Genomic DNA, 14319 nt, shown 5'->3' with positions numbered 1-14319 from the left:
GCTGCTTCTGGGAGGCTCTGGTAAAGTCTTGGGAAAAGTTATAGAAATTGTTTTCACTGGAAATGTATGAGCTTGCTTTATATAACAATGCATGGTTAATCACAGCTATTCATTTTCTAGCAACTTAGGTGGTTTGGAATGACATCATCGACAATACATTGTTAACAAAAGAGCTTCTGTATTACGCGTAATGGAAATCAATACGATTATTTGATGAATCTTCAGTGAACCGAAAATTCGATGACCTAAGAACGTGAAAAGGCCACAGAACATGTTTACTAACAGACGATCAGCTACACGACTAAGCAACGTAGGCCTATAACGAGATTAAAAGGTATGATTTACAAATTATATCACTCTTTTGCGTTCACACTGTTACTGATATGCTTGACAATTTGTCAAGCAACACCATGGTTACCCGTGTAAACTGTATTAATGAGATACTTATTGTCCGTGAATACAATACGTTTTCTTGTGTACGATTCGTATACATGTTTATGCAGCCTATCCTTAACGTTAGCAAGCATACAAACGGGAGGACATTCTGTTTTCATAATATTCGATGCTCATTAAAAATAACCCTAACATCACATAAATAAATGTGTTCAGTATATAGGCCTACTGTATTACCATTTATATATTAGCATTATTTACTACTCAGGATCCCGATTGATTGTATACTAAATGCGAGCCTTTTTCTGTAGGAGCCTGCGCATAAACATGTTGCTAATTTCTGTATAAATTAAATAAAATAATTATAATAATTATATAAGCATAATATATGAATACATTCAGCTTGCTTAGAAAGTCAATTGTTAGCGTACTCTGCGTCATAATGTATTTAAGCACGTCATTATAAAATAATGGTATTTTTAATACAACAAAAATGCAGTGCCATCTCTCATATTTTGATGTAGGCCTAAATACTATAGATATACTAATTATGATATACTGTAATAACAAAATTATTATTTTCAGTTGACAAAACCAGGAAAAATGTCTCCATGACGAAACCTATTCAACTAAAAAAACAATTGTTTACTAGGCCTATTAACTTTGTTGACTAAGTTACCGTGGGATCTTACTATTATTACTATTGATTTTTATGGCGAACTCAGCACGTTGTCCTGAACACGTGTAATGATATAATGATTGATGATTCAACAACACTTTAAAATAATGTTTTGATTTATCAACTTCGCTTTGAAAATCTCGCTAAGCAAAATCGAACGCCGAATACATAATTCGTCAGTGACACCACACAGTATGTTACAATTAAAATGCCTACCTAAAAATAAAAATCATGCCAGAAGTATCTTTCTGTTTTTTCAAGTCACACTGTGTGTGCTTTTATTAAAATAAAAATATTTTTAATAGCTGAATTGTTTCCATGTTTATAGGCGTGGACATAAAAGATCTAATGAACATTTCCTGAAGCTGAATTATTGAAAAGCTCTCAACTTCACTCTAATCGCAACTTCTGCTATTTTTCGCGAAATAATGTTTTTTATCAATGAGTTAATGTAACTGCATAGTCGACTTAATATGTTACTTTATCAATGGAAATGCAATTTACCCCAAACACTCAACACGATTTCAATCTCTAAATCTGTAAATTTCAAAATAAATTTAGCAAGATGTTGTTGGAACTTCTAAAATACCGTAAATGTCGGCCTAATAACACCTCTATTATAAATCAATACAATGTAACTGAATAATTATATACATGTAGTATCTGTTTAAATTTACATTTAATGAACAATGTATGAGTCTTTTGATGCACCTGTGTTTTTCTACATCAATAAACAATTATTCAATTCGAAAGAAAAGGGAAGTTTACAATTTCAAAACCAATCAATTTAAACAAAATCGATGTGGTCCATTAATAGTACCTCAAGCAAACGTTCCCCCTAAATACTTATTTAACGTAGGTATGTTCAGTCCATGTGTAAAACTGCAATCGTATATAGGACAATGTCTGTTAAACACATGAGCTAAGCAAATTTACCGAAGAAACGGCCGTATTTATTTTATTTTGCTGTTGACATAGATGTGACTATGGTATGTTAAGAACAATGTTTACATCAAATAGGCCTATTGGTGGATAAGGTCGAGCCTGTTGGATTAAAAAGCTATTGTTGCAGACGGTCTCAGATCTTTTAAATTAGTCACAAATGGCCAGACCACTTAGACCATCGTACACCCTATAATCCCTATTGTGTTTAATACTGTAGGCCTATATATATATATATAAAATGTTATAAAATTCTTTGTGCAGGTTATACTGTGATGTGTTCAACTAGCAGAAATGGCAAGATCCAATAGTCTTTCACCAAACCGGAATACCAAACGTCAATCGCCAGTCTACAATGAAAATGACTCTCCCTATGTATTTTCTGAGGAGAATCATGCCTCAAACCTTATCCAAAGTCTTCAAGAACTGCGAAAGACCGGGCGGTTTATAGACCTCATTCTCAGCGTTGGTAAGCAAGAGTTCCACTGTCATCGTTGTGTTCTTATATCAACGAGCAAATATTTTGAAACAATGCTTACTAGCGATATGAAAGAAAGTAAAGAAGAACGGGTGCAGATACAAGGTGCTACTAGTACAAGTTTAGAACTTATTTTAGATTTTGCATATACTGGATCAGTTGAAATTACTCGTGAAAATGTCCAATGTCTTCTCGAAGCTTCCGATTTTTTCCAAGTGCTACCGGTACGAAACGCCTGCATAGGTTTCTTATCAAGAAACATTACCCCCGAAAACTGTTTAGATCTGTACGTATTTTCTGAAAGACTTGCTTGTCCAAATCTGGCTGATGATGCCTGGAGGTTTGCGCTTGATAACTTCAACGAAGTGTGTAAAAAACACGAACCGTTAGAACAGACTTACGATACAATCATCAAGTATATCAGCTCAGATGATTTGATTGTTGAAAGTGAAGAACTTGTGTTTGAACTTATAATACGATGGATTAAATTTGATAAAACAAAACGAGATACTTACTTGTCGAATCTTCTAGAACAGCTAAGGTTGCACCTTCTTCCTGCAAAGTACATCGGGAATACAATCCTAGCAGAAGAAATCGTAACTCGTTCCGATGTTTTCGCAGAGTTTACCAAAATTTCACAGCAACGTGCGCATAGTGACCAGATGATGTTACCACGGCAATACCGAAATACACGTTCCAGAAGGGTGGTTGTGGCTGTTGGAGGTGTAGGTCCAGCGAATATGAAAATGAAAGAATTGAAGTTTTTTGACCCAGTGGAACGAAAGTGGGCTACTCTTACTGAGCTGCCAAAATCAGGAAAGGCGGCATGTAGTGCTGTGGCTTTGGGAAACGATATTTATGTAACAGGCATGCAAGGGACGACTGCTCTCTATATGGTATGTGTTAAACGACACAACCTTCCTATATAATGGCATAATATACATAATTGTTGTTGGTCTTCGAAGAAACATGAGATGTTATTAATATAAAGCCAGTACAGTATGACAGTTTAAAATAATAGACCTGTCAACAACATCCACCAAATTAGCAATGGTTACGACATCTACGTACTTCAGATTGTGGACTACAATGAAGTCTAATGTATCAATGCATATTTCTCAGTATTTTATTACATATTAAATGAATTGTTTTATTTCTGTATAGATTCGACGGAACAAATGGTTTGAATCGTCTGCTATGATCCAGTCTCGACAACGACATGCATCGGTAGCATTAGGGAACTATGTTTACGTCATCGGAGGATACGATGGACGATCAAGACTTTCCAGTGTGGAGCGCTTTGATCCCAAGGAAAATAAATGGGAAAAGGTATGTGTTGCGTATGCGCATGCGTTAAATTTACTATTGTATAAAGCTCTGTATACACTATCAAACTTCATGTGACAAAAAATGTGATGTGCCCATATGGACATGATGATGTCATATCACTGCCATATTGTGGCATACCATTACCACATATGGCCATATCACATAACATAAGGTTTGATAGTGTAGACAGAGCTTTATGTGATGATTCGCATGTTTTGTTACAGGATATTAAGGCATATTCAAATATTCTTTCTTCCCTTTCTGTTGATCCTTCAATGCGTTGTTGAACTCCATTTTAGTTGTTATTCTACTGCTAACCATGTGGTGTTTTTTAACAGGTTGCACCGTTAACTGAGGCGCTAAGCTCTCCAGCTGCTGTCACTTTCCGAGGAAATATCTACGTGCTGGGCGGAGCATTGACAGGGGAGTCTGCATCAAATAAAGTACGACGTTACGACCCCCAAATTAACTCATGGGGCGAAGTCGCGCCGTTACCCCACGCTTTATCGGGAATTGCCGCCGTCACTCTAAATGACTACATCTATGTGGTAGGTTGTTTGTCTAGAATTGTACATCGGTATGATCCCAAGACGAACACCTGGAGCCAAGTGGAAAGCATGTACAGTACACGGGCTTTGTGTGCGGCAACTGTCTGTAATGATAAGATATATGTTGTAGGAGGGGAAAGTCAACCAAATTCGCCAATTGACACTGTAGAATGCTATGATCCCGTCCTAAATCGATGGACTCCTTGTCAAAAGTTACCGTATCCGATAAAACTACTTGGTTGTGTGACGGTTACAAAAAGAGTTCACACAATAGCTTCACCAAAGTGATTTTTATTTTATATTGGAATTGCCATTACAGTGATTTGAATAATGTAATTAAGTTAATCATTATACCAAAGATAGCTTGAAACGGTAAACGTACTACGGTACTTCTTGTAGTGTGTGTACATTTGATTGTTAAGATAAGGTCGTGTGTGATGTTTCGATGTTTCATGCTTGCGTATTATTCCTCCTAGACATTTCAATAATCATATACAGTAAACGATTTATTAATTATAATTTATTATCTACTATTTATTTCCATCACATAATATAAAGTATTTTGGCAAAGATATTATTTAATTAAACATTAATTTATTTATAATTATAACATGTCTAATTCAGTAACAGATTAAACAACATGCGTTTAAAAAATGTTATTATAACAATAAGTATAATTTTGATGAAAATATATTATAATAAATTACAGTTTTAAAGAAAATAGTAAGCAAGATAAATAGTGTTCACAGCTATTTAGTTATGAAGGTTTGAACTCTGAACCTTCTGTTTCCATAGTTTACTATTAATGGACTATCATATTATACAAAAAAGTACTATTTAATGATCGTTAAATAGTGCGTATTATTGCCCGCCATGTGACGCACAATCCTCCAATCAAATGACAGGAATTTATTCAGGTGTTTTATACAGTAAATAAATCGATCTGTAAGCATTGGTTTACCCCGCGAATTCTACATGCTAAGATTTTTTTTTTTTTTTTTTTTTTTTTTTTTGATGTTGAGAACTTTCAACGATTTCTGCTTCCCTTTATCTTTTCACATTGTTATAAGTTCTACTTGTGTAGATTAGTGTGTGGCCTAATTTAGCACCACTAATAGAGTTCAGCTTTAGCTGTAAGAAAATGAGAAATACGATTTATATACTAGTGTATGAAATGACAAGTCATGAGAATAGTCTAATATGGAGACTAATAATTCACCGGCGTGGATCTATCTAAAGTTGAAAAAAATCCTGGTGGTAGAGGTTGAGGTTTTTTTTAAAACACGTTTCCTATACTACGGCAAACTATAAACGGGACTAATATAGTTTAAAATTGCACCAGAAAAGCAATGTAAATACTTTTGAAAATGCTGGGGGAATTAAATTAAACTGGTCACCTACCATACCATCGTTCGTTCATCAGTATTAAGCCTCTCCCTGTTCACCTTCTTGGTGGTTTTTGAAATATTCTTCTATTGCAGCAGCACCACGTCTGCAAACCTCAATCGGTGGTGAAATTAACTGGTTGCCTTCAATATTTGACGAATGAGCATAATCGACCCAATCTAGACGTTTGAGGTTTCCAAAGTTCCTTGGCAGTGATCGTAGCTGGTTGACACCAAGCCAAACATTTCGTAGCATTGTACAGTTACAGAGTGAATCTGGTAATTCTTGAATTGAGTTGTACAACAGAAGTAACGTCTCCAGTTTAACCAGTAAACCAATGTCTTCTTGAATAACAACTAGGTTATTGTCACTAGCGTCGAGGAATTCCAGCTTTTTCAGTTTGAACACCTCGCGTGGTATCTCTTCGAAGTAGTTATTAGCCATGTGTAAGCTCTGTAGTTGCTGCAGGTTCTGAATAGAAGGCGGTAGATCAGTGAGAAGGTTGTTACTTATGGATAGACGCTCTAGATTATAGAGCTCTCCAACCTCTTGCGGAATGCAGATAAGTTCGTTTGTATCGACACAAAGTATTCGTAAATTGACTAGTTTGTTGATTTGTGGTGGTACTTCGGGTAAGCGCCAATGCAAACATGACTCCCGTTCCGGGCTCAGATCTAAATACTCAATCTTAACCATGGTGAACGTCTCGTTTGGAATGTCACATAGTTCTCTTCCAGAAAGTTTTAATCTTTTCAAATTAAAAATCGGGTCTCGATCAAGGCGGAGTTTAGTTCGTTGTCTTCGTGGTGTTACTGAGTTCATCGTTGACTTTAACGATATCAAATCTGGTAGACATAAGGTAGCTAATCAAAACACAACCAAAACAGCATCTAACTGTTAAGAAAAATAGATAATGTAGCTGTTAATTGTGTCACTCATGCTATAGCCAATATTGGCGGTTGTGGTTGCTATTTGCTCTATATACTCTCTCACTCTTATCACGTAGCCTACTCTTAAGTGTAGGATATTAAGCAATACAAATCGATAAGTGTGTCGTTAACAGATAATCGCCTTGAAACAGTAATTTCTCAATCAATAGCATTTAACTGCTATTTTGCGTTCGATATCTCGTTACCGTGTTATTTGAAATAACATTATTATTAGCATCATCATAGGTTCAGGTTTCTTTTTCATCGCATTATGTACAGTAGTGATTCTATAATACGATCATTATAGGCCTACATTTGTAGATGGTATTCTAAGCAGACAGACCGGGTGTAATAATGTCTACAGTAGCTTATATATAGGCATAGTTTTACATTTTACAGAAAATTCACGATTGTTATAATTATTTACTATGTTTATAATATATAAACACTGACGAACATAACACAATCATAAAATTCTTTTTCTTTTAACCGTATCCGTTAATGGCTGTAGGAAACGTTCTTATGTCGCTCGATATGAGGATTTTATCTTAGGATATTTTTAAATCGTATCTACAATAAAATCATGTTTTTTTAAATATAAATCTTTATTACCTAATGATAATTTCCGAACATCTTTTATCTTACAAAGAATTGAATTTTCGTTTTGGGTCAGTTTTACCAACTTTTTGGGCCTCTAATTTTTGACAATCAAGATTATTTCATATTAGAAATATGCATGTACATCGCAATGAGTGGGGATAAACATTGACTTATATTGATCACTTTAGTAAGTCTACTGGTAGAGAATTAAATGTGTCCACTCGAAATATCGATTTTAAGGCTATCAAACAAACTTAGTACATGCAGGGAGATGTAAAACTTAGCATTAGATACGCCTATAATGCATACTTAAAATGCTATTATTAACCGACATGGAAGCCTTCTATTTATTGCTACTGTTGTAGACTTACATTTCCCTGTTTTAAATAAATATAACAATTGTCCTCAGAATAAATAACTAAACTACGCACAATTAATTTGAATTTTGAGGGTCAATATGTCTTACGTTTAAGGTCTCCAAAGACAAAATTTAAAAGACACACTTACCGTAGAAGAAGTTCAGTCGTCAGGGTACAAGTCAACAATACGCAATATTACCAATTCCCAAGATATTATACTGGCAAAAACTTCCGCTAACAAACAATGAAATAATTATAGATCTACAAAAGCACGAAGTCCCGATTGGTTGCGTAGCGACTATAAACTTACTATCTTTAGTTGCCTCAAGCTGTTTGTGTATGTCATTTAATATACAGTAACAGTATAGGCCAACACTGACTTGGTTACATGAAATTAAATTATGTTTACGTCAAATGTAAGAATTGCAAAAGGCGTCGGAGATATCCATCATACCAGTATGATAATGTATCAATCACTTCAATATTGTAAGGGTGTACAAATTATACATTGACGACTTACAAGTTTCGCCCTCTATTTCTTTCAAGGCCATATACAATACAGTGTACACAAAACGTACCGATATGATAGTTAATGAATGAGAACATCTTATGTAAACGTATTATCACTGGATCGCTTTATTACAGTTAAAATTCCAACTCTAATGCACGTGTTGCCTAGATATGAAGCGAAATTGCTTGTGATCGCCATGACTACCAGCATTTAATTTAATGGAGATTAATACAAACATTGCAAAACACAATTATACCAATGCCGGGAGCTTTTAATATTTTAATAGTAAGTTATTCTTTTCAACTGTGTATATATGAATATTATTGTCATATGTAACCATAAACGAGGATACAATGCTTGTATTAAATTACAGCACAGACAATTTCTATGTAAAAAAACTATGTTTGTAATTGTAATTTAAAGTAATAATACGTAGCAGATCCAGTGGTGGATAACACCCTCCTATGTATTTCCGTTTCCATCCACTTTAGACCAATTTACACAGACGATCGGTAACGGTAAGCGGAAAACCGCATAGCTTGCCCCACATAGAATCTGTATCTATCCTGAGCGGAAACCGCCCGTCCGCTACTTTAAGCTTGGTTCCCACTACGACGTAACGCAAACGTGTTGACCAATGACAAGACCGTTCGAATAATCCATCCATTGTAATTGGTCAATACGTTTGCGAATTGCGTTTACGTCGTTGTGTTGCGTCTCAAGTGGGAACCAAGCATTAAGGCCAATTTACACAGACGAGCGGTAAAGGTAATAACAAAATATAGTCTATGTTATTCCTTATGACCATTTACATAAAGCGCGGAGCGGAGGGTTCCGCTGAAACCTATAGTGGGACAAGCTACGCAGTTTTCCGCTTACTGTTACCGCTCGTCTGTGTATTGGCCTTTATAGACATTTATAGATCCACAAGTGACTCAATGATCCAGATTTGATAGCCTTTCACAATAAAAACTTGAGTACAGTACTGTCAGGATGTTAAATTGATGGTCATTTACTTTATTTATTTTATTCAGTTGACAACCAACAGCGATGAAACCGCCACTAACAGGTTAAATCATACGAGTAGTATTAAACATTATTGAAATCAGTTATTTTCATTTTGTATAACATCATACTTTATTTTGATGAAGCGCAGCAAACGTTCACAACATTATAACTAGTATTCAAGGACATCATCCTTCTTATTTTTATCCTAGTTCATCTCAAAATAAGCCGTTTTTACCATTTTTTCCAATCATTTTTTAAATTTTAACATTTAAAATGATCAACGATGCGAATGATTGATTATTAATTATAAAACAGAAATGTTTTTGATTTGAAAATGATGGCAATTTCTTAAAGTAAAGTTTAGAATTAGAATAACTCATAATTTTACTTCACTCAAAATTGTTATGTTTAATACTATATTTGTAACCTTTTTATGTTTCTACAGGCTTACAGTAGGTTTATAGTAGTAGTACAGTACTATTTGTACAATGGAAATACAATACATTGTTAAATACTCCAGCACCACACATCTTATATTTCATCAAATTCCAAGAAGAGCACCTGTTCATGATGACTAATTAGCATAAATTTGCATAAGTAAACTAGCACTTCCAACTTATTGTCCATGGCTGTTATTGAGTTGAGCACGTCTCCATAGATATGATAAAGATCACCTTTTCTTCACAGGATCATTTCTAAAAATGAATATATTAATGGAAATATTATATTAACACTAGAGAGGTACCTGCCTAAAAAGTTATGGTTTCGTTTCTATTAAAAAACAAAAGTAGTTGAAGAAGTTACCTACCAACCAGGACACAATTTGTAATACAATGATTCTGAAACACACATGCCTTATAATAAAGCCCGTACAGGTTTAATGATTTATCTGGGTTACCCACAAACTATAGCGATAATGACCCCATGAAAATTACAGTAACTTACCATGATTAAATAACTAAGTCCAAGTGTTTATTGTAAAAGAAGGCTATAAAGCTGGGTGATTATATTTAATGAATCCAATGTCTCATCTTAACACAAAGGAAATGCGTTGCTGATAAAATGTATGTTAAACAAATATATATTATTATTATGTAACAGCCTGATAAATGTTTTAAAATTAAAGTGATACTTACGGGTACCATAGAGTTGGAAAGGCCTCAATCTCCTCTGGTGTATATTCACGTAACGTTCGTGGAATTTCTCTCGGTCCTTTTATTTGTTCCACTATATTCTCTCGTATATCTTCAGGTATATTCTAGAAAAAACACATATAATAAATTAAACTTTTACTTAAGTCAATATATAATATTTAAGAAATTCCGTTAAGTGAAGAATTTGTGAGTAAGTACTTCACTTAGCCTACTGTATGTTTGAATGGTAAATATGGCAATATGGTGCCAAGACCTGTTTACTGGAATCAAAATATTCATGTTAACCTAAAACCTATACACCATACTTACATCATCTTCAAATAAATGCAGACGACACATAATAGTTCTCCGTCTCAAGTCTTTGGGAAGCATTCCATATATTGCTTTATGTACTATCTACAAACAAGCAGTATCAGGGAAAATATGAATAAGAATATTTAAATGGTACAGCATATTTAACCAGAAATAGTGTGCCATTAAAAGTATAGGAAATAAGAAAAAGTATATAAATAATTAATTTTTATGAGTGCAATGGGGCAAATAATTTCATGAGGTGAGAAATAAACGGTTATATTTTCACGAGGTGAAGCCAAAAATGTTATGTCCGATTGACCGCCATTTTGAAGGTTATTTATGCAAAAGCCAAGAAAAAATATGCGGCGCTATTGAATTTCCACGAAAATGCAGCACTCTATTGCATACATGTCGCGCGTGCTATAGTGCAGGACTTTATTTATCTGACCAACAATTGTCCAATCAAATGAAAACAATCTACTTAGGTGTTTCATAAATTAAATTATTCACTTTTTTTGGATCTTGTTCATGAAGTTTATAGGCAGGCATACTCTTGAAACCTCTTGGATATCTATAAAAATAGTAGAAAAATGAAGCATGGATTTTAATTGTCATCTGACCAGTACAACAACGATGATAATTAGCTATTTTTGGTAATGGTTAAGAAGTTTAAAAGGGTGAATGACATTTTAATCTTTCTTACCCTGTATGATGATGGTATATCTTTTCCTTCCATTTATCTAATGAGAATGCAACATGCTTGGTGTTTATAATAACCACATGGTCACCGACATCACCTAAAAAAAGACAGTCAAAATTATATTTGCACATGCTTGGGAACTGTTTCAAGCTGAGAGTCTGTGGAAAAATCTTTATAAGAGGTGTTAAATAAAAATTAAGCAACTTGTTTATGATGGACATAATTGGATTTTTAATATACTATACTACTATATGTAAAGTAATGCAGAGTGTAGTAAAAATGGATCTATACTGTGCTATTGCTTTATAAAAAAGAGAAAAATATGATGGGCGATTTCAGAAAGTTTTTATCCCTATCAAGGCTGCTTTTAGGAAATTACAGAAATTAAACATTTACTTACTTAATGGATGGTATATCGGTTTATTTTTGCCTGTTAAAAAGGGTGTTACCATCGCAGCCAATCTACCTGGTGGTTGTTTGTATGCATCTACAAGGTACCACATGCGACCAAACGTTAACCATTGCTGTAGAAGTAAGTGTAATGCCTGATATTACTATATTGTACCATTATATATACCTCCATGATTGTACTACATTATCAACGTTGTATCATCACCATCGCGAAAATACTAAATGTAGGCTACTATGGATAAAGTAAATGGGAAATATTGGGTCGTCCTAAATACCAAGCCCTTTCAATTATAACAAAGCCCTACCATTATAAAGTTAAATTATACAAAATAGGATATGTTTAGATTGTTAATTGCAATTTTGGTTTAATAAATGTTACAAATACCAAGCCCTACCAAACTAGGCTACCTGAGGTGAAATTAAAATATAATTATAGTTGTTGCGTATGCGTACATCTCATACAAAGTTACAATAAACAATACAACTAATTCAATTCAATTCAAAATTCTTTAATCATCCCACACGGGGCAATTCAAATAAAAAGGTCTGGATTAAAATGATCTTACAAAATATACAAAACGTGACACATTAAAAAAATAAAATGTTAAAAATGTAAATAAAGACAATACAATGATACATTTATATATTTTATTATTTAACCTTACCCAAAAAACCACTTTACACAGTCAAGACAGTGGTAGCTAGGCCCAACAAAGATTACTTCTCTCACCCAACGAAATGCGTTTGAGCAGCAGGAGTCCTCTTTTGGATGATTGGCCTAGCTCCGATTTATAAATCTTTACCGCAACTATGTCTGGGTAAATTGCTTATAAAGAAAGCATTGAATGGTAAACTAACTATTTTCAAATGGCACCCAAACATTTTACCTGTGTTATTCTACTTGACAATGACATTTTATTGTAAATAAACTGTGGAAACACATGAGGAAGAAATGTTTATACCATCGTGTGTGTGTGTGTTGTGTAATTATTTGTTTCTCTTCTCTTATTTTATAGCGCCACCTATATTCTTGTCAGTCAGTTTACTTATTATAGCCAGGCATGAAGCAAAGCGTCTATAAAATACAGCATTTAAAAATAAAAATTTAGACAGAATAAAACCATTTTGTCTTGATAAACTGTGCCATACGTAGCCTTAATGTTAATGTTTGCATTACTGACATTTATTGAGTTATATTTGAGATAATTTGAGCTACTATTTGAGTAACAAGAATTTAGGACTATCGAGTCTATAAAAAGGTTGTGGGCGGACTTTTTTTTAGGTTGGCCCCGTTTTCTTTTTCAAACAGAAATTCAGAGAGGTAGGCTAATCATGGAGGTACCACCTCTATGGGTTAATTGCCCATCTGCAAGAACTTCCGTAGGAGGAATTTAACATCTAAATACCGAAATCGCTGGACCAAACCGATCTTAAAATGAAGCCTGATTTAGCTCTTAGTACGACAGATATAGAGGATGGCCGATTAGGCCTAATGTAATGTCTTTATAAATAAGCAGGTTAGATGAGACGGTAGATACTACTTTTTGAGTCAATTGGTTGCCAAGTTGGAACTGAATTCGCTTGAGATAATAGCTATGTACGAAACATAGTTAACACCAACACAGTTTTGTAATAAAATATATCAAGGGGAACCGCCACTCTACCTGAGTATCGCGCAGAGTTGAGGGCGTGACGGTCACATCAGAAATGTTGTTTTTATCAGCAAACCCGTTAAGGTCAAACAGTCTACTTTATATTATTCCACTGTTCTGGGTTAATTCTATTCTGGGTTAGTATAATTGAGCTATTAGCCTCAACCATAGTACTTGAATAACGCACCTGTCCATGACACCGTTTACTGCCAGTGAGCAGAAGCATTCCTCTGCATTAACGTCTGGACCCCTACTGCACAACAAAATTGTCCTATCATTCGCCTTCTGTGACAACCGACGCGGAATACCTAGCGAACATGAAAAATAAAATGCATTTGTAATTCGGTGCCTGATGTGAAATAGCTACGTGAAATGACAAGTGACGTACAGCATATTGATTTACAAACACGTGAAACCATGCCTTATCAGTAATTATTATAGTAGATTTTGTGTTTATTACGATTTATTTTTGTCTCAAAATTCACTCGCGGGAGATACAACCAGCAGCTTTTTAATGAATGAGGACATATGAGATGTTAATGGAATTATATATCGTAAAAACTGAAATAGTTTGAACTTTAATAGCATCATGAGACAAACAGATGATGTGAATAGTTCATTTTTATCATTTATAACTTTTGTAATCATAATAGATTCAAATATGACATTAAATCAAAGAAACAAATGAGGTAAACATGTAAGTAGGCCTACAGTTTCGGTGTTCAGTCCCTTTGCCCTAAGGCCCCATCTTGATAAACGACTGATGTGAGTTTTAGGCCTACTGTAGATTGCTACTTATAAGAGATGGATAAAGGAAGATAAAAATGTAACCTATACATTATACACCAAGCAATGAAATGGTTGGGCTTACTATGGTTATAACATTGTTTAAGACCAGGTAGTTTGTATCAGCCCCCAGAAACAAAACAAGATTGGGTCGTTGAAC

General features: G+C 34.3%; 3 protein-coding genes across 4 annotated transcripts; 1 reads left to right on the top strand and 2 right to left on the bottom strand.

Annotated features, from left to right (window-relative positions):
* Positions 1–273: 273 nt before the first annotated feature.
* On the top strand, positions 274–4866 carry LOC144853895 (kelch-like protein 24). The gene is made up of 4 exons (XM_078711755.1): positions 274–334; positions 2279–3388; positions 3657–3821; positions 4160–4866. Exons 2-4 carry the CDS (start codon positions 2309–2311, stop codon positions 4655–4657), a joined length of 1743 nt encoding a protein of 580 aa, XP_078567881.1. The 5' UTR covers positions 274–334; positions 2279–2308; the 3' UTR covers positions 4658–4866.
* A 63-nt stretch (positions 4867–4929) lies between these two features.
* LOC144853910 (uncharacterized) lies at positions 4930–8191 on the bottom strand. 2 transcript variants are annotated; one of them, XM_078711774.1, is made up of 3 exons: positions 7792–8191; positions 5771–6649; positions 4930–5500 (listed from the first exon to the last, which is right to left on the bottom strand). In XM_078711774.1, the coding sequence occupies exon 2, from the start codon at positions 6575–6577 to the stop codon at positions 5795–5797; it is 783 nt and encodes a 260-aa protein (XP_078567900.1). In that variant the 5' UTR covers positions 6578–6649; positions 7792–8191; the 3' UTR covers positions 4930–5500; positions 5771–5794. The 2 variants fall into 2 exon arrangements, with proteins under 2 accessions (XP_078567900.1, XP_078567901.1); XM_078711775.1 differs by having other exon boundaries at positions 5776–6649.
* Positions 8192–9150: 959 nt separating this feature from the next.
* Positions 9151–12709, bottom strand: LOC144853915 (large ribosomal subunit protein uL13m-like). Its single transcript, XM_078711782.1, has 7 exons — positions 12609–12709; positions 11711–11834; positions 11314–11407; positions 11121–11181; positions 10626–10712; positions 10299–10420; positions 9151–9857 (listed from the first exon to the last, which is right to left on the bottom strand). The coding sequence occupies exons 1-7, from the start codon at positions 12633–12635 to the stop codon at positions 9833–9835; spliced, it is 540 nt and encodes a 179-aa protein (XP_078567908.1). The 5' UTR covers positions 12636–12709; the 3' UTR covers positions 9151–9832.
* Positions 12710–14319: the final 1610 nt, after the last annotated feature.

The sequence above is a fragment of the Antedon bifida genome, chromosome 10, assembly GCF_963402885.1.
Source record: "Antedon bifida chromosome 10, ecAntBifi1.1, whole genome shotgun sequence".
Classification (NCBI taxonomy): Eukaryota; Metazoa; Echinodermata; class Crinoidea; order Comatulida; family Antedonidae; genus Antedon; species Antedon bifida.
Note: the sequence above shows the minus strand (reverse complement) of the source record. Positions and strands in the feature narration are given on the sequence as shown.

Coding starts and splice junctions, on each gene's coding strand:
- LOC144853915 (XM_078711782.1), bottom strand. CDS start 12,635: ATGTCATTGTCAAGTAGAATAACACAG. Junction 11,835..12,608: donor TGTCAAGTAGAATAACACAG/GTAAAATGTTTG, acceptor TTACTTCTACAG/CAATGGTTAACGTTTGGTCG. Junction 10,421..10,625: donor TGCATTTATTTGAAGATGAT/GTAAGTATGGTG, acceptor TGTTTTTTCTAG/AATATACCTGAAGATATACG.
- LOC144853895 (XM_078711755.1), top strand. CDS start 2,309: ATGGCAAGATCCAATAGTCTTTCACCAAACCGGAATACCAAACGTCAA. Junction 3,389..3,656: donor GGACGACTGCTCTCTATATG/GTATGTGTTAAA, acceptor ATTTCTGTATAG/ATTCGACGGAACAAATGGTT. Junction 3,822..4,159: donor AGGAAAATAAATGGGAAAAG/GTATGTGTTGCG, acceptor GTTTTTTAACAG/GTTGCACCGTTAACTGAGGC.
- LOC144853910 (XM_078711774.1), bottom strand. CDS start 6,577: ATGAACTCAGTAACACCACGAAGACAACGAACTAAACTCCGCCTTGAT.